Here is a 20,103-nt window from a genome sequence, read left to right as displayed (position 1 = left end):
GTTATCAGTCCCCTAGAACTTAGAACTACTTAAACGTAACTAACCTAAGTACATCACACACATCCATACCCGAGGCAGGATTCGAACCTGCGACCGTAGCAGTCGCGCGGTTCCGGACTGAAGCGCCTAGAACCGCTCGGCCCTTTATACCAGTTCCGAATTGTGCCTGGATAGAACGATTGTTGGTAACTCGCCGTTTGAGCTTCATCGCTCTTATTTTACTGTCATGGTCTCTCTGCGAGTTACGTGTAGAAGGAAGGAAGGTGTTGACTGCCTCCTCTACGAATTTTAAGAGGTAGCCGCAGCAGTAGGACAAAGCAGGCATCTGCATTGTTGCCAAATTTATTCAAGAGGGCAGATCCCAGATGGCACCCATAGATGTGGCAATGTTACACTGATTTCATAGGGGGAAGTTCAAATTTTTGCGAGAAAATACCTCAATTGGGTTACCTCCGTTAACCAACTGCACCCACCACCACCCCTACACCTGGAATTGCCTGGAAATCCAGAAAAATTCAAATTTATTGGCAGGAATATCAAACATAGTGTGCTCACTTTAAGGTCTGGAGACCGACTGACCTAGTTCACAACACCACCACCAGAGGTTGATCCTCCCACACTTCGCCTCCACTCCCCTCAGCACCTGTGATATAACCATAGATAGCTACCTTAGGAAAAATGGCGCGGAATTCAAGTTTATTGCTGCGAATATCAAATTTTGTATGTTTACCTTGAGATTCGGAGGCCAACTGCCCTAGTTCACAACATCACCAACAGAAGACCGAGTTGGCCCTCCCCCACTCCTCCACTCCTCCACTCCCCTCTCCCCTCACCATCTGGAAATCAGTGGGTAAAAGGACTGATTTGGTGGTGGGCAGTGCCCAATATTGTTTACTTAAACGATTTTAGTTGCCACTGATTGATCACTAGACAGTTGCTCCATAATAACTACTAGATGTGGAGTGGATATGTTCGCTATTAGTCTAGCACAGGCCAAATACTCCAGCCAATCTATCCAACAGTCCTATATGGGAAGGATGGATTGTGGTTGTAACAGGACGGGAACTTATTACTGAGGTATTGGGGAGTAGCTTCCTGCTAATCTACAAGTGAACACCTGATGGAAGTGGGGATGATATTTTCCCCACTAGTCTGGCACTAGAGAGTTCCTCCAGTCAGTCTAGCCGATAGCCCTATATGGTAAATAATGAGAGGACAGCAAGCTGTCACTGATGTACATAGGAACAGCTGTTGGTGGGAAGAACATAAGGATGGGTAATAAAAGTATTAGAACAACGACCCACTGTCCGACTGCCCCTATGTACAAGGACTTTTGTAGCAACGTCATTCGAGAATGAAATACGCTTATACCTATTCGCGAGTCACTAGTTGCATCCTAGTCAACAAAAACATGGGAAATTTATCATATGATATTTTTTACAATTGCAATGTTTTACATCAACGCAGTGTCTCAAGATGAAAAAGAACTGACCAGCACCTCCAGACACCCCCAGTCTAGTTGAGCCACAACTACCGAATGTATTGTGTATGTGAAGAGTCGTCGAGTATGGGAGCTGCTTCCCATCACGGGCCGAGTTTCGCCTCTACGTCAGGTCAACACGAGCACTTGTCCCATCCCTGATGAGGACTCCTCAGTTCAAAAAAAAACCTAAACGCTATGTTTTTTTTTTGTCATTACGCTTTGAATTTCTCACGTGAAATGTAGATTCCTCCCGTCCATACTAGTTATTTTCGAGAATTGAAGAAATCGGACCACATACACGTTTCTCACGTCACTAAAGTATCGTTACTTGTGAAAATCGTGTATAACACTATGGCATAAGCTATAGTTCCTCTAAGTATTCTTTCATCAGGTAGAAAAATATCTTTCGCTATCTGTTACATGCTGCATCACAGTACTATACCGTTAAATTCATTTTTGGATCATGAGGGTGTGGTAAGAGCCCACAGACGTCCTATGTCACAGGATGCCTCCGCTTTCGAACTCTCTCTTAAAGTAACCAACTATCTCGTCAAATATAAAGTCACTCGAGATACCAACAGGGAGAAGTTTTAAATTTCATTATCGTACTACGTATCGCTTTCTAAATTAGATAATATAGCCGATTTTATTACTATGATCTTCTGGCCCCGTGTAGGTTCCGTTAAAAGATATCACCACAACGAGAAAACGCCTGGTTGACGCTTTAACTCTCGAAGCGTATCCGTGGTACTCTCACCCTCGCATCCACTCGCTTCTCGGCACGCTATTGACATCAAATTGATAGGCTACTTAATTAACTGATAATGAGAGCTCATTTGCAAGGTGACTAATTTTTTATCCTGCAACCGGATTACACTCGCCAAGTAAATGTTACAGACGCTTCCGTGATGTGTCTAGAGGCTTCCCACAAGGTAGGTAAACAGTTCCTCTGAGTCAAACACTGGTGGTAACTGTCGTCAAATAGCTGAAGGCATCAAACTCAAATTACGTTCTGTCTCTCGGTTGTCTTGTGATGTTGGTCGTAGTAAGTCACTTGGAATTCTGGCATAATGCTCCCGAAGTAATCCTGCTCAGACCTTACGGTCTATGGGGGCAGGAGGATGTTTCACTTCCTTCTCCAACCCCGGATAGCACGTGAACAGCTTGCAAAGGTGCGCGCACCTGTGCCCCTGTGTCATTGCTGTCCCGCTCGCCGTGCTGGACAGCTGTTAATGACTCCAGACTCGCAAAAGCTGTCCTATCCTTCCCAGAAGGACAGGGCGCTTAAATTTCGCTCGGGTAAATACCAGGTTGTTGAACAATAAGCTTCCCCTCATCCCTCCTGCAAACAAATATTCTAAGATGTGTTTTCGAAATATCGCGGAAAGGCTGACGTAGTGAGTAATAATAAAATACCAGTATACAGACTGCCACACCCCAAACGTGTGTGAGTGTGCAGAACTCGGTTTCCCTCAAAATACCGCCCTGTAGAAGCGTTCCATGCCCACATTAGTGGGCGGATGATTCGAGAACTCGATTTGGAACTCCTGGAGGGAAGAGGATGTTCTTTCCGAGGACCACTAGTCAGAGCTAGCATTTGGAGTTGACTGCAGAAGGATTCTACTGTCGCCAACGCATACTTCGCATAAGGACGAAGATAAGATACAGGAAATTAGCGCTCATAGGGATACATATCTTCTTCCTCTTCTGCGGCTCTACAACTCGTTCCATTTAACCTGGTCCCTTGCTATCTTTTTCCACTTCCTGTAGCCCATTTTCCTAAGGCGTTCTATGATTCTATTCTCCCATCCAGTTTTCGATCGAAAACGTCGTCTCTGTCCATCTGGCTTTCTTTGGAAAATGTTTTTTGTTATTTCTCTATCATTCACCCTGACATCTTCTGTCTATCCCACCTAAGCCTAGATGACTTCACGATTCTTATAACAAGTTTGTCTTTGTAGATGGCGTACAGCTCATGGTTGTAACTCCTCCTCCATTCTCTCGTTTCGCAATCTGGGCTGATGATTCTCCTGTGTATCCTTCTCTGGGATCCATCCAGCAACTCAGCATCCTTTGCTGTCAGAGCCCAGGTTTCAGAGACAAAACCAGCACTGGTCTGATAAGTGTTTTATAAACGGTTAGTTTTGCTATTCTAGTCAAGAAGACAGAAGCTTTGGTAAGGCGAAATAAGCTTTACTGGCTGTAATTAGTCTGTGCTTTATTTCATACGAGATAATTTAGGCTAGTTACAATCGAGCCTAGGTACTTCAAATGATCGATTTTTTCAAAGGTATAACTACCCATCGTTATTTTGGCTGGTATGTTCTACCTATGCGCTTTCCCATGTTAGCTAGGTATTTTGTTTTCTGTTCATTGATATTTACTCCTATATTCCAGTCGGCCTGTTCAAGTGTAATGAATATCTCTTCCATTTCCGTCAGATTTCTTGCTACTATGTCGATGTCGACCGCATAGCCCAGCATCTGCACAGATTTATAAAAAGTCGTTATCCTATTCAAGATATTAGCTTCGCTAATAATTTTTTCTAAGGAGGAGTTGACTAGAAGGCATTGCCGTACTCCATTTTTAAATTCCGAAGTATTAGACAACATTCCTCCAGCTTTTTTGAAACTCTGCGTTTCTCTCGTCATCATCCTTAATACCCTTACCATTTTTTCTGGAATACCCAATTCACCTATAGCTCGATACTTACTATCGTACGTTACTTTAAAATCAGTAAGAGGATGATACATTCCGATCCTATATCCCTCTGGATTTTTTCGGAATTTCTATGGTAAATATCTGGTCGATAGTTGACTTACTGGGGATAAATTCACATTGGTACAGCCCCGTTTCCCTCAGTATTATTGGAAGGAGTCAGCTGTACAGTATGCTGGAGAGGATTTTATAGCCTAGATTAAGCAGTGTGATTCCTCTATAGTCACCGCATTCCCTCTGGTCGCCTTTCTTATATATAGGACATATAATTCTCTCTTTCCATGCTTCAGGCATCTCTTCTTTTTGCCACATTAGATTAACCAGTTTCAGGATTTTGTTTCCTCAATTCATATCGACCTTCCTTGTAAAGTTCAGCTGGAATGCCGTCTCTTCTTGCCGCCTTGTTGTTCTTCAATTTCATCATTGCAGTTCACACTTCTTCTAAGTTAGATAGGTTTCCACTATTATATGGACCGTATTTCTGTCGGATTCCTTGGTACAACTGGGCTCACGTTAAGGGGTTGATCAAAGCAGCGACGCTACCCATCACATATCTCTTTTTCGATGCTTATAATTTCGCCGTTCTCATCTTTTATTAAACTTGATTTGCCCCTGAAAGGTTTCTATGCCTTATTCACCTACCTACAAAATTTCCTTGCATCGTTTGCACTTCTCAGAAGCTCTGTTTCTTCAATATTTGCCTTCATCCACTACCTGTTTTTCCTTTGATGGGTCCTTTTTCCAATTCTCCATTTTTATTTATATTCTTCCCTTATCCTCCTGGTAAAATGTGGTTGTATAGTTTTCCTGTAGGCTTCATTTTTCTCATTTGTTACTGTTCTACATTAGGTATTGAACCATGAGGTCCTTGTTTGCAGTATGAATCTCGCTTGCTAGTGTTTGCACTGTCTTTTTTATCTTTTCTACAGACCTTCAATGTTGTTACATTCTCCAGCGTTATCAAGGGGCTGAATTATTCCATCTTATATTTCTGTGTCTTGGGCCAGATATTCTTGCCCTCACCTGTGTCCAAACTAGGAAGTGATGTGTGTATATTTGGACTTCTTAAACTCCTTACGTCCAGTAAGTCTGACTTGTGCCCTTCATCGATTACCATTTGGTCGATATAATTTACTGTATTTCCAACTGGATACATCTAAGTAGTTTTTTTTTCCTCTCGCTGTAACAGTGAGTGGAATGGGAAAGGAAATCACTAGTAGTGCTACATACACCATACACCATACACCATACACCATACACGGTTTGTGATGTAAGCATATAGATGTATATATAGTCTACCTATCAAGATATCAGTCCATATACTTACAGCACACAAAACTCACGTAAGAGTTTTGTCGTAACTCAATGTCCTTCATCATATTCCTATGATTACCGCAGTGTAATGGTGTCTGAATCATCATTGACAGCACAGTGTCTCTCTACTCATTATTTCTGTAACACACAACTAAATTAAACTAGAACTATAAACACTTTGCTAACGTCACTTGATCTCTCTCTCTTCCGATATATTGGGAACAAATACTGTCTGCGTGCTGACATCAACCAAATGTGGTGATCCCATTCAATATACATGTATTAGTCCACAGGATCAGGCGACCAGCGATCAAAGTCACTTCCACTGACATGTGTAAGTTTTATTGCCTGTACTAGAAGAAGACCACATCGACTATCAAATGTACAAAATCCAATGGCCAATACACTGGCTTTTAATATCTATTGCGTTATGTTTTTGGTAGGAATCCTGTCTGCGATTTGGAAAAATGTCTCTCCATTCAACCACACAATTGCGTGTGATCCCATTGAGATGACTTTTAATGATTACAACCGCTGATGAATCACATTCATGCTACTCTCATATCACGAAACGAGTCAACTTTTACGAATTTATCTACTCAGAGCCCCATTCAGCAAAACTCCAGCGTGGTTTTAGACAGTCTCTCTGCATCTTGTAATCGTTTCTCAGTTTCTGCTCAACCCTCCCTGCAGCTTTGTCTCTGTGATCTTTCCAATTTAAGTCCCAACTGAGCAGAAGTCAGAGAGCGCTATATCTGCACCTCTTACATCATGTGGAGAAACAGGGTGAGCTAAACTAATGCGACTGGGCCGTGTTTTAACCATTCGGTAGAAATGGGAACATTTTGTCATAGCTCCGCCAACCATGTAAACTGTGTAAGGTCATCACCAAACGGAGCTTTCTCTTGCAACACGAGGTAGTAGAAAATACAGTATGAGCAGTTAAGGTGCAGTTTCTTGTTGGCAAAACTAGGAAGACTCACACCAAATAGGAACTGGAAGAAGAATGAGGATTTTGCTACCGCATTGCAGTGCATCTCCAAAGTATATACAGGTACCACGGTCAGAAGGAGATCTGTGTCCCTCAGAATGTATTCATGTCTGTCATCCAAATTTTCTATTTTTACCATATGAAATTTAGCAACTCTGCTAATATCTGGTAGAGAACTCGATAAGATATTACCATGTCCCTCTCTCCTGGTATATATGTGTGCCATCTGTGTGCTGACATCGAGAATATGGGGCTATCCTATTAAACATACAGAAATTGCTCCATATACAGGTATTGGAACAGATGGCCAGTGATTGAAGTCTATTCACAGACCAGTGTATAGTTTCATCACCTGTACTGCAGAAGTACCATATCCCATAGATTGTGAATCACAAGATGACTTAACTGCATCGGTATCGAACACTGACTGGTAAACTATGGGGTATATGTTCGACAATAATCCATCAATGGATGTATTACACAGTCATCTATCTACATTCACAACCTAGTATATGGTAGATGCAAACTATTGGAGGGGTGGTTTGGCGATGATACAGAAACTGGGAAGCATGCTGCAATGTCACTGGTTGGCATTAAAATTATGAAGAAACTGGTAAAATTGCTAAAGATGATCGCACCATCACCTGTGGTGCCTATTACAGTACATAGGCAGTGTCTTTTCCTTCCCGTCTGTCCACTGGTATGCTATACGTTGCCACATAATAATTGACTGATACCACATGTTTGAGATGTAGAGACTCTTGTTGGGGAGAAACACCTTCCAGTGTCAGCCAGCACAAAACAGTGATCGTGTTCATGGCTGCAGTATGAGGAATCAATTGAAACAGAACACTGAGATACCTGCTACCCCATCACTGTGGAAGATAAAATTAGAGGTAGAGGTCATCAACTTTGGGCAGATGTTTGAGAAAAATCCACAATGCCACAAATAGTTTTCATATGTGCTATGTAGTCCATATTTTTGTTAATAAGAAACACCGCCTCTTTGTTTTATGTCAACCAACCTCTGTGTTGCGGTAGCAGAATATTTTACACAATGTGATGTCCAGCATTCTGCGAGAGCAAATGGATTGAAACGTCTTAAAGTCATATTAGCACCCACCACAGACCTCCAAGTCTTGGTGGAAAAAAAAAATGTATGGTGGTGTACAAAGCTGCAATCATACATTTCTTGGATGTGTTACAGCAGAGAAATAATGTATCAAACTGTTTACAAAAAAAAAAAAAAACAACAACACAGTGATCCTCTCTTGTGATTCACAGTCTATGAGGTATGGTCCTACTGCACTACAGGCGACGAAACTTTACACTGATCTGTGATGCGACAATCACTGACTGTCTGTTCCAGTACCTGTGCAGGGAGTAATATCTGTGGATTTAATAGAATTGCCACACATTCTCGATGTCAGCACACAGATGGTATTTGTCTTCGATATATCAGAAGAGAGGGACATGGTAATATCTTATCGAGTTCTCTACCAGATGACATTAGCAGAGTTTTTAAAGTTCATATTTTTTTTGACAGTACAAATTAACGAGGATAGACAGAATATTTGGTTGACAGACATGAGTGGATCTTGAAGAACATAGATCTCCTTCAGACTGTAGTATCTGTAAACAGGGTGTTACAAAAAGGTATGGCCAAACTTTCAGGAAACATTTCTCACACACAAAGAAAGAAAATGTGTTTTGTGGACATTTGTCCGGAAACGCTTACTTTCCATGTTAGAGCTCATTTTATTACTTATCTTCAAATCACATTAATGATGGAATGGAAACACACAGCAACAGAACGTACCAGCGTGACTTCAAACACTTTGTTACAGGAAATGTTCAAAATGTCCTCCGTTAGCGAGGATACATGAATCCACCCTCCGTCCCATGGAATCCCTGATGCGCTGATGCAGCCCTGGAGAATGACGTATTGTATCACAGCCGTCCATACGAGCACGAAGAGTATCTACATTTGGTATCGGGGTTGCGTACACAAGACCTTTCAAATGCCCCCATAAATGAAAGTCAAGAGGGTTGAGGTCAGGAGAGCGTGGAGGCCATGGAATTGGTCCACCTCTACCAATCCATCGGGCACCGAATCTGTTGTTGAGAAGCGTACGAACACTTGACTGAAATGTGCTGGAGCTCCATCGTGCATGAACCACATGTTGTGTCGAACTTGTAAAGGCACATGTTCTAGCGGCACAGGTAGAGTATCCCGTATGAAATCATGATAACGTGCTCCACTGAGCGTAGGTGGAATAACATACTGACGAAACTAAAATGAGCTCTAACATGGAAATTAAGCGTTTCCGGACACATGTCCACATAACATCTTTTCTTTATTTGTGTGTGAGGAATGTTTCGTGAATGTTTGGTCGTACCTTTTTGTAACACCCTGTATAGTTTGGAGACACACTGCAATGCAGTAGTGCAATCTCCATCCTTCTTCCAGCTCCCCTACGATGAGGAGTCTTCTTGATTTTTCCAACAAGAACTTTTCTACAGCCTCGTGTTGCAAAGGAGCTTCGTTGGCGCTGGCCTTGCACACTGTACATGGCTGGCGGAGCTGTATCAACTATTTCTCATTTCCAAAACACAGTCCTGTCACTTTAGTTCAGCTCACCCTGTTTCTCCACAGGACGCAGAAGATGGTGGATATAGCGCTCTCTGACTTCTACTCGGTTCTGACTCAAATTGGATGGATCACATGGACATAGCTGCAGGAGGGTGGGGCAGAGACTGAGAAACAAATACAAGATGCAAAGAGACTGTCTAAAACCACACTGGAGGTTTGCTGTACGGCAACCTCGTTTGGAGATATGAGGGTCGCACAAATATGATTCACCAGTGGTTCTCATAGGGTTTTGTGCATTTGACAGTCGATATGGTGTTCCTCCAGTACAGGAAACAAAACTTTACAGAAGTCCGTAGGAGCGACTTCGATCACTGGTCGCTTGTTCCAGTGAACCAATACATGTATATTTAGTGGGATCGCCACATACGTTTGATGCCAACACACAGACAATATTTGTTTCCCGATATATCGGAAGAGAAAGATGCTGTAAAATTTTATTGAGTTCTACACCAGGTGACGTTAGCTAAGTTATTATACTTTGTAGTTTTATTCAGTTGTGTCTTAGAAAAATAACAAATAGAGAGACTGTCAACGAAGACTCAAACGCCAGCACGCTGTTGTATTTGTAGAATGATAATCATAGGAATACGATAATGGAGATTAGGTCATGTAGAGGAGGGATATTTATTGTCAGGCATTCGATATCTATGAATTGTAGGTGTTATGCTTCTGAATTGCTTTGTGCTGTCCAATGTACTCTGTATGCTTATGAATTTCCACCTGTATGTTACTGTGCTATTTTTCTCGTTGTGACAACTCTCTATTTGTCCACCTTCCAACCAATGGAACAATACTGTACAAACGTGATGGGATTTCGAGAGAATTAAAGAGGGTCTGTGACTTGGATGGGGGACATCTCTTACCCATCGAAATCAGGTGGACTCAAATGCTATATATCGAAGACTGCAAGATTAGTGAGAATACGACAGGCAAGAGATAGTGTAACGAGTGAGGTAGTTGAAAGGTGAGCTCTATAGTGTTTCTTATAAGTATTGTGGGCAAACGTATTACAGTCTCTCACGCACATCTGCAAAATGACTGCAATGAAAAAATTAGGAATTGATATGAAGGTTTCTATAAAGAGACAATCAGCAGCATGATTTCCGTCTTTTGTTTTCTCGAGAAATAAGTCAGCGCTCTCCTGTGGGTTTTGTGTGCTCATAAATGTATGGACTGCCATCTTAATAGGTAGACTAAATATACATCTGTATGCTTATGTCATGGTGTGTGACGGTACCCTATAGCACTACTAGTCATTCAGTTTCCCATTTCACTAAAAATACGGTGAGGGGAAAGGACTATCTGTATCCATCCCTATGAGCGCAAATTTCGTGTATCTGATCTTCGTGCTTATGCAAAATGTACGTTGGCGGTCAGCTTCAAGTATCAGTTTTCAATAGTGTTCCTCGAAATAACGTCCTCTTCCCTCCAAGGATTCCCATACGAGTTCTCTAATCATCTGCCATTTAATTTGGTGAGGGACATTAGGAACCCTTGTATGGGCCTGTATTCAGAGGGGAACCGCTGTCTGCAGACTCATACACGTTTGGGATGTGGCAGTTTGTGTACTGCCACTTTATTGCTATTCTCTATGTCAGCCTTTCTGGGATATTTCGAAAACACATCTTAGAATATTTCGGTTTGCAGGAGTTTTGAGGGGAAGCATATTGTTCAAAATCCTTATAGTTAACCCAGCGACATTTAAGCGTCCAGTCCTTCTGTGAAGGAGGACAATTTTGGCAAGTCTGGAGTCATTAACAATTGTCGGACATGGCGAGTAGTACAGCTCTGACGAGCGGGTGGAGGTTCGCGTCCCTGTGACAGTTGTTCACAAGCAATCCGGGGTTGGAGAAGAGAGTGAAACATCGTATTGCCCATTTAGACCAACAAGTCTGAGCAGGATTACTTCGGGAGCATTATACCAGGATTCTAAGTGACTTACATCCACTACCATAACAAGACAACCGAGAGGCAGAATGTAAATAACGTTGGATGTTTTCAGCTATTTTACGACAGTTACACCCCGTTTTGGAATCAGAGGAACTGTTTACCTACTCCGTTGGAAGCGTCTGAAACAGTTACCTGGCGAATGTAATCCGGTTGCAGCAAAAAAAAAATTACTCACCTTGCAAATGTGTTCTCGTGATCAAATTAATTAATTAGCCTGAGTTTGATACCAATGACGAGCCGCTGGCAGGTGGATGCAAGAGCGAGAGTACCGCAGATTTCGAGAGTTGGAGCGTTAATCGGGCGCTTTCTCGCCGTGGTGGTATCTTTTAACGGAACCTATACAGGGCGAGAGGGTCATGGGTAAAAAAAAAAATCATTTATACTATCAAATTTATAAAGTGATACAGAGTATGAAGTTGATATTTTCAATTTCTCTCTACTGTTACCTTGCGAGATTTTGTATGTAACGAGACATGTGGTTACTTTAAGAGCGGGTTCGAAAGCGAGGAGGCATCTTGCGACACAGGCTGCCCGTGTGCTCTTATCGCACCGTCAGGAGCCAAAAATGAGTTTAACAGTCTAGTACTGAGATGCAGGATGTAACAGATAAGAAAAGATACTTTTCTACCTTATGAGAGAATTTTTGGAGAAAATATAGCCTATGGCATAATATTATACACTATTGTCACAAGTAACGATACTTTAGTGATGTGAGAAACATGTGTGTACACAATTTCTTCTATGTTCGAAAAGAAATCATATAAACTGGAATTATCTACATTTCGCATGAGAAATTCGAGGTGTATTGACAAAACAACATAACCGTTTCGGATTTTTTTAAATGAGGAGTCCACATCAGGGATGGGGCTGTAGTTAGCCCGAGTCGGGCTGCAGTGTACCGCAGTTGATGGGGGAAGTGCTCGTGTTGGTCTGACGTAGAGGAGTAACTTGGCTTATTATGGGAGGCAGCTCCCACACTAGCCGTCTCTTCACATACACAATACATTAGATAGTTGCGTTGGACTAGACTGGAGGTGTCTGGAGGTGCTGGTCAGTTTTCTTTTTCATCTTGAGGCATTGTGTTCAGGTAAAATGATGAACACTACAATTGTAAAAAAATCAAATGATAAATTTCTCATATTTCTGCTACCTAGGATGTAACTTGAAATGAAAAAATGAAATGAGGGTATGGCATCGTTGGCCAGGAGACCCATCTGGGGACGTTCGGCCGCCAAGTGCAAATCTCATTTCAGTTGACGTCACATTGGGCGAGTTGAGCGCCGGTGATGAGGATGAAATGATGATGAGGACAACAAAACACCCAGTCCCCGAGCAGAGAAAATCTCCAGCCTACCTCGACCACCCATCGTTCCCATGTAGGACTATTGGATAGACTGGCTGGAGTAAGTCTCTAGTGCTAGACTAATAGCGAAAATATGCAATCCACATCTAGCAGTTGTTGATGAAACTCGTTGGAGCAACTGTCTAGTGATCGATAAATGGCAACTCAAATTGTATACAAAATAATAAATAGTTACGTTTATCCTATCCAGCAGCCCAACTCCAAATGAGTCCTTTTCCCCACTGATTTCCAGACGAGGAGGGGAGAGCGGAGTGGGGGATGGCCAACAGCGCCCTCTGGTCGTGGTGTTATGAACCAGTTGAGTTGATCTCCTAACCTGAAGGAGAATATTCAAAATTTCATATTCCCGGCAATAAATTTGAATTTCCCGCCATTTTCCCAGGGCCATCATCTTGGATTACGACACAGGAGCGGGTGTGGAGGGGATAGGAATTGTGGGAGGGACAGGACCGCTCTCTGGTGATGGTGTTATGAACTAGGTCAGTTCGTGTCCAGACCTCAAGATGAGTACACAAAAATTGATATTCGTTCCAATAAATTTGAATTTCACGCCACTTGTCCAGGAGTGGCGGTTGTCGTGGTTGGAGTTAGGTTAGTGGAAGTAGCCCAATTGAGCTTTTTTCCCACCAAAATTTGAACTTTACACTGCGACATCAGTTCAGTGATGCCACATATATGATCGCAATCTTAGATCCATCAGATTGAATAAATTTGGCAACAATGTAGAGTGTGGTGATGCTACCTTTGTCCCACTGCGAGGCACACAGCGAAGCAGAACACCTTTCTTGTGTACGGTCTGCCACTGGAATTGAATGAGCATGCACATGATGCTTTCGGATTACACAATCCATGATGAAAAAACATTGCCTTTATTTTTTATCGTATGCTCTATCAGCCATACCAGTAATGGTCCCGGATGGGATACCAATACTTGATTATCATCACACGAAGGTTTTGTAGGCGACTTTTTTGATCGTAAACTACACTTCTTAAGGACTGATCAAGTAAATCAGTCTGTCATTTGCCTTTCTAAGATTAGTTTTATATGACCAATCCATATCAAATCACACATTGAGCATACATCCACCTATTTAATGGATGTGGCTGCTTTCAATGACTGTTTGGGAATCATGTACTTCTGAAATAATGGATCTTCCCGTCTTTTTATACCCAATACGGTACATCAGTTTACCCTGATAGAGAACTGAAAAATCTAGCATGGAGTTTTGATCCTCTGGATGTCTTCCCGCTTTTCGCTGCAGTTTTATAACGCTGTGACTTCCCTGTTCGCAACACCATCATCCACGAACAGCATTGTGGAACTTTCGACGTTATCCACCAGATCATTTATGTATACTGTGAACAGTTATAGTCCTGTAACAGACCCTTGTGGTACACCGGAAAATACTTTTACGTCAGAAGATTGTCTTCCGTTAAGTGCTACTTGGAATTGAATGAACATGCTCATGATGCTTTCGGATTACACGAATCCATGATGAAAAACCATTGCCTTTATTTTGATCGACACAGGCCGCGGTGACCTTGCGGTTCTAGGAGCTACAGTCTGGAACCGCGGGACCGCTACGGTCGCAGGTTCAAATCCTGTCTCGGGCATGGATGTGTGTGATGTCCATAGGTTAGTTAGGTTTAAGTAGTTCTAGGGGACTGATGACCTAAGATGTTAAGTCCCATAGTGCTCAGAGCCCTTTGAACCATTTGAACACATCACGTGTTTTATTTGGATCGTATGCTCTACCAGCCGTACCACTAATGGTCCCGAGTGTTCCACCAGCAACTACATGAAATGATAATAATAATAATAATAATAATAATAATAATAATAATAATAATAATAATAATAATAATAGCAATAATAATAATAATAACTATAATACTAATACCAAGAACTGAGGTTATATACTTGGTGTCTCTCCTACGGGTCGAGACGCTCATTTTCTGATGTTTCTGCAGACGTTTGCAATTTTGTTTTTGCAATGAGTCGCTAGAGTCGGCCTAAACTAACGGTGCTTATCACATCCCACACACGACGCTTAGCGTCGACAAAAAGCATCGGTTTGGTTCCTGTTACACACAAAATGATTTTGAAATCCCAGTTTCATGTGTTCATTCAGTACGCCGATCCTACATTAGGGTAGTGCGTTGTTCGGTTTATCGAAATGTATTAACAGGAAAAGCAAAAGACGAAAAATAACGGGTAGTGAATTCTTTGAATTAGCTAAAAATGATGTAAAACTACTGACTGACGCAAAATCTGTTGCAAAATATGTATAAGAAATTGTGATGTGTAAATAAATAGTCTACTTTTACAAATACTGCTTTGATTTTTGGCTAAATTTTGCCGTGCTATTAATCTCCCTTACTTTTTGTCAAGGATATAAGAATCTCCCTTATTTTCGTTTAGAAAAGTTGGTCACCCTACACGGTGGAGTCCACTAAGCACCTGTGCTTCAGCTTTTCTTAACGCCATCTTATTTATTTTTTTTCTTTTCGCAGAAGCCACTGAACTGGCTAACCAACGGCGAGATCCCTCCGTACCCAGATCCCCAGGGATCGAGTACTGACAGTTTCAACTTCCAGATAGGGGCTGCCTTGGGCGAAGTTTTCGATTTTGAAAGGGTGAGTGCGCAACTAAAGATATTACTATGGCATGTACTGTGATCGTTTCACAAACTACGGCATAGTATCAGCAAAATACTCTGTGTAAGCTATTCTCACTGGTTGTTAAAATCAGCTACATGTGTCTAAACGTGATGTACGCAAGTGCCTATATTTACAATGCATGAAAAAAACTCTTAGCTAACAGAAATCTGGCGCAGTTTACAGAAATGTACAGGATAAGCTAGAAGCTGAACAATGTACTTTTAGGATTATATGCTTTAAGGACTATATTCAAAAACGTCACCACCAATTTCAGTCGTGATGACTGGGTGTTGTGTGATGTCCTTAGGTTAGTTAGATTTAAGTAATTCTAAGTTCTAGGGGACTGATGACCATAGATGTTAAGTCCCATAGTGCTCAGAGCCATTTGAACCAATTTCAGTGGATTTTGCGCCGCTTATAGGCAGCTGACCAAAAGAGGAGACCAGTGATGAGACACGCCCTGAGGTATCACGGAATCGTCAATTTTGTAATCGAGGGAAATGTGGGGGGATGTAAAGGGAGACCAGTGAAACGCCCGCTAAACCCGCTGGGCAGAACAGGTAATTTGGATTGTGGAAAGGGCCAAATAGGTTGCGGTCAGTTTCATGTTCTAATTGTAATTTAATAACACTTTTACAACCAAAGCGGCACATAGCCGGATCTTTACCAAATGCAACACTTTCACCGCTGGAGGCCTCCAAACAAGAAATCTTAACAAAGCAATAAGATAAAAATCAAATTAAGATACCAATAAACAATAAACTAAAACATCACCGCCAAGTAGATAGAACAAACATATGCAAGGTGCAATAGAAATGGCTGAAGGCCACAATTAAGTTTGAAAATTTTAGAATATCTTACGGTAGACTTTTAAAAGCACAAGGCCACAATGTTTCAAAACAATATATCTTAAACGTTTACGAAATAAAAATTTCAGTTAAAGAGTCAGATAAAATAAATAAAGAAAACATAACAGCTAACGGGGGAAGCCTCGAGGCAAAGCAGATACAACAGACATATTCAAGGTGCAATACCAATGGCTGAAGGCCACAATTAAGTTCCAAAATTTTAAAATATATTACCATAATCTTTTAAAGGCAGAAGGCCACAATGTTTAAGCTCTAAAGATAAATTTAAGAATTAATTTTGCAAAAGTTTTAAGAAAAAGGAAAATAACCATAAGCGTTAAATTTTAAGCTGATGAAAACATATAATTAAACACTGGTGGCACCCAGAAGCCTCCAGGGAGGTCGATCTGCAACTCGTTCACTTAGGCGATACAGGTGGTGAGCCCAACTACACTTGATCCGTCGGAACCGAGCCAAGGGACAGCCAAAGACCGACCAACAAAACGACTTGCTTCCCATCAATCAGTATATGATAACTCAAACAGAAAAAGTTACAAACGTGATAATCCATAGTGGAGTATGTATTAGCTGTCAGAATTACACACCATGTTGGACAGCAACAATAGGTGAGGAAAGGAAGCTTGAAATTACGTTAGTGGCCAGGGCAGGTAACCGGAACACTAACAGCAGAAAATTCCGCTGGTACACTCGAATTATAGTCAAGCAAAGTAGTTAATTGCACCGCATGGCGGGTAAATTTCAGCAGTAGAAACAGTAGGTGTTGCTCACAGGAAAACCTCCCCAACAGCAAACCACCGAAACGAACCACCACAACATGAATGGACGTGGCTTGGGTTATTGAAACCACTACTCAACTTTGTAGTACTGGGTCGGTGAACCACGAAGCTCGTAGCCATCGGACAGCTCCACACACGGTCCGACACTGTGCAGGGACCGCCAGCGGACCCAGCCGACTGCACCGCGCAGAGACAACTCCCCTTCTCCGCAAAAACCAACCAACTCACTTCAGAATGCCGACAACATCTAAAATCATCGTCAGTGGAAATAACGCCAAGCACACACACAACCTGAAAAACACTTGCACGAAGACCTGAACAATACACAACAGCAACTAAGCACGCACGAAGTCAAATCGGGAGCCGTTGCACGGACACACACTGTTGTGTACATAGTTCCGCGTAGTCAACGTGTGCACAACTTTCCCACTAGAGCGCGCCCCACTAAGCACAACAGCGCAGGCGCAGCGCTCGTCCGTCTCCGCACTACAAGATGGCGCTGCCATAGAGACGGACCAGATTCTGCTTCCGCCGATCCGCGTATTAATATGTAACGCAGCCAATGAGATTGCTGCTAACGTAGAACCTTTTCTCCTCGCGGATCACACTCGCGCAGTGATACCTGAAAACGCGAGGTCTGTACGAGTGTACAGATCTCCGATTAGTCAGTGTGCATTAGTCTGCATCAGTCTGCATTAGTCTGCAGTCAACTTTCAGTCTGCGCCTAATAAGATTATCATATTCCTGTACATAGCCATGAAGAGAAATGTATAGACACTTTGTCAAGTACCAGAGATATGTGAGAATAAGATTAACCAAAGGAACTTCAGATTGTTAATTGTGAACAGCATCCAGAATCAAGTTAAGTAATGTCTATGATTCTTTTTAATTATTGTAATAAATGAGTGTGAAAATTAATCAAGTTCTGTTTAAAGTTGGTCACCGTCAATCTGCTACTCTAAGCGTGCAATTGGCATTTCTATCGTCTGACCTAACAGCAGAAGATAAACACGCCACGATAAGACCACGAGACATATTGCTGACACTCGCCTACTTCGTTAGAGCGACAAGTCAAATAATCTGATGGTGTGTGTACCGAAGGTCTTACAGTGCGCACACCACACACATACAGCCGACTCATGAACGATCGGCGAGCCAAAACGCGTCATCCAGTAGGGCGACCGACCGACGATCCACCAAGACCGTGGCGCGGCTCAAGTGATGCGTGGCGGCAATCGTCTGTCGACACAGACCTCACTGCTGCTCCAACCCGACTGCACTAGTGCCGCATTGCAATTCCCCGACTAGCAGGTCCGGACTGCGCTCCAAACGCTTTATAACTGACTGGCAGACCCGAACTCGCCACCCGAACTCCCGACAGGAACTCCCTAAAAACAGTCAACGACCGGGAAGTAATACCAGTCGAGCAAAGATACTCCGAAAGGGGATACATCGATACGCGCTGCTAGCGCCGGTCACGGCCAGGCAAAACAGCAACTCAGTGACAGTAGTAATCGAAATTAGCGTAGCCCAGGTGCCGTGCCGCGAACGAAGCGATTGCCTTTGGTGACATCTTTTGCAATAACGACTGCGCGAATCGACGGTATCTTGAAAGGAAAGAAAGAGCACCAGATGCTGCTGAGGACTCACCGTCGAGCGTTTCCGATCACTTCTTGAGCTCTTATTCGTCGTGGCATTCAGGCAGTCAAGGGTGCTGCCGATTGTTGCACACGAATGCGAAATACCTGCATTGTGCGTTTCCGCAAAGTGAGTTTTACGCCACAATCGCGATCGTGCTACAAGTTGTATCAGATGCGGAGGGCAGATCGTAGCAGTTTCCGTGGAGTAGCGGTTATGTCTGCCTAACACGCAGAAGGTCGCCGGTTCGATTGCGGGCGGAAACACGTTCTCGTCGCACTCAGCAAGACACTTGCTACGATCTTTATTGTGACCATTTAAATCAACTTCCAACGTTCCACCAGCAGGGTGCACATGGCTCAAATGAAACATGAAACTGTTTCAGAACTGGTTGTCGGACTTAGCGCTCACTTGGAGGCCTGGAAATGAGCGAAACAGCCGCCGCCATGCGATTTGGTACCACACCGTTGTACAAACGTTAAAAACAGGGTGCAAAATACATGATGGCGGGAACACGAGCCACGCACAGCTCAACCATCTGTGACTATGGTAACTAAATTAAAATGTAAGCATGTCCCAGTAGCTATGCAGAAATGAAGAGGCTTGCATAGAATAGAACAGCACAGAGAGCTGCAACAAGTCAGTGGCAGGTCTGAAGTCCTCTACAACTACAAAGATAGTTCTAGATCTACTAAAAGCGACTGGCATCAATATTCTTCTGTAACCCACAATTGAATTTGAAATGCCAAGGAATAGTTATATTCGTCATTTACACTCTGTTCCCTGTATACTTCAGTGTGTAACCAGTCAATGAACCGATAATTCGCGAGAAACGGTACTGAACCTTGCACGCCTGGCGCCAACACCTACGCTCACGATCTGCGCCCACCGTAGTCCTCCACTGGTCCTCAACCGGTACGGTACGACACCTAGTGCTGAAGATCCTCACCGCCAGCCCGCCAACAAGATGTACAGAAACACATACTTGCAGTATCTAACTGGTGCCAGTTGACTGTAGCGTTACGTAATATACACTGAACAGCCAGAACATTGTGACCCCCGACCTACTGACGATATAAACTCGTCCGGGCGTTAGCAGCTTCACCTGGCGAGGAATGATTGCTACTCAGACACATGCACGGCGCATGTACAATCAGTGAGTGTGCTGTCCGTGTGCAGAAAGGGAAGGGCGAGGAATCTACACTACTGGCGATTAAAATTGCTACACCACGAAGATGACGCGCTACAGACGCGAAATTTAACCGACAGGAAGAAGATGCTATGATATGCAAATGATTAGCTTTTCACAGCATTCACACAATGTTGGCGCCGCTGGCGACACCTACAACGTGCTCACATGAGGAAAGTTTCCGAGTTCTCATACACAAACAGCAGTTGACCGGCGTTGCCTGGTGAAACGTTATTGGCATGCCTCGTGTAAGGAGGAGAAATACGTACCATCACGTTTCCGACTTTGATAAAGGTCGGATTGTAGCCTATCGCGATTGCGGTTTATCGTATCGCGACATTGCTGTTCGCGTTGGTCGAGATCCGATCACTGTTAGCAAAATATGGACTCGGTGGATTCAGGAGGGTAATACGGAACGCCGTGCTGCATCCCAACGCCCTCGTGTCACTAGCAGTGAAGATAACAGGAACCTTATCCGCATGGCTGTAATGAATCGTG

General features: G+C 42.9%; 1 protein-coding gene across 1 annotated transcript in view; it reads left to right on the top strand.

Moving 5' to 3' along the window:
- LOC126282075 (uncharacterized) overlaps nt 1-20,103 on the top strand; it is a 112,501-nt gene that overhangs the window by 46,645 nt on the left and 45,753 nt on the right. The window contains exon 5 of the mRNA XM_049981530.1: nt 14,987-15,109. Within this exon, the coding sequence (XP_049837487.1) occupies nt 14,987-15,109 (123 nt within the window). The remainder of the gene's footprint in view (nt 1-14,986; nt 15,110-20,103) is intronic.

The sequence above is a fragment of the Schistocerca gregaria genome, chromosome 7 (genome assembly GCF_023897955.1).
Source record: "Schistocerca gregaria isolate iqSchGreg1 chromosome 7, iqSchGreg1.2, whole genome shotgun sequence".
NCBI classification, from domain to species: Eukaryota; Metazoa; Arthropoda; class Insecta; order Orthoptera; family Acrididae; genus Schistocerca; species Schistocerca gregaria.
The sequence above is the reverse complement of the archived record's forward strand: the minus strand, read 5'-3'. Positions and strand labels throughout refer to the sequence as shown.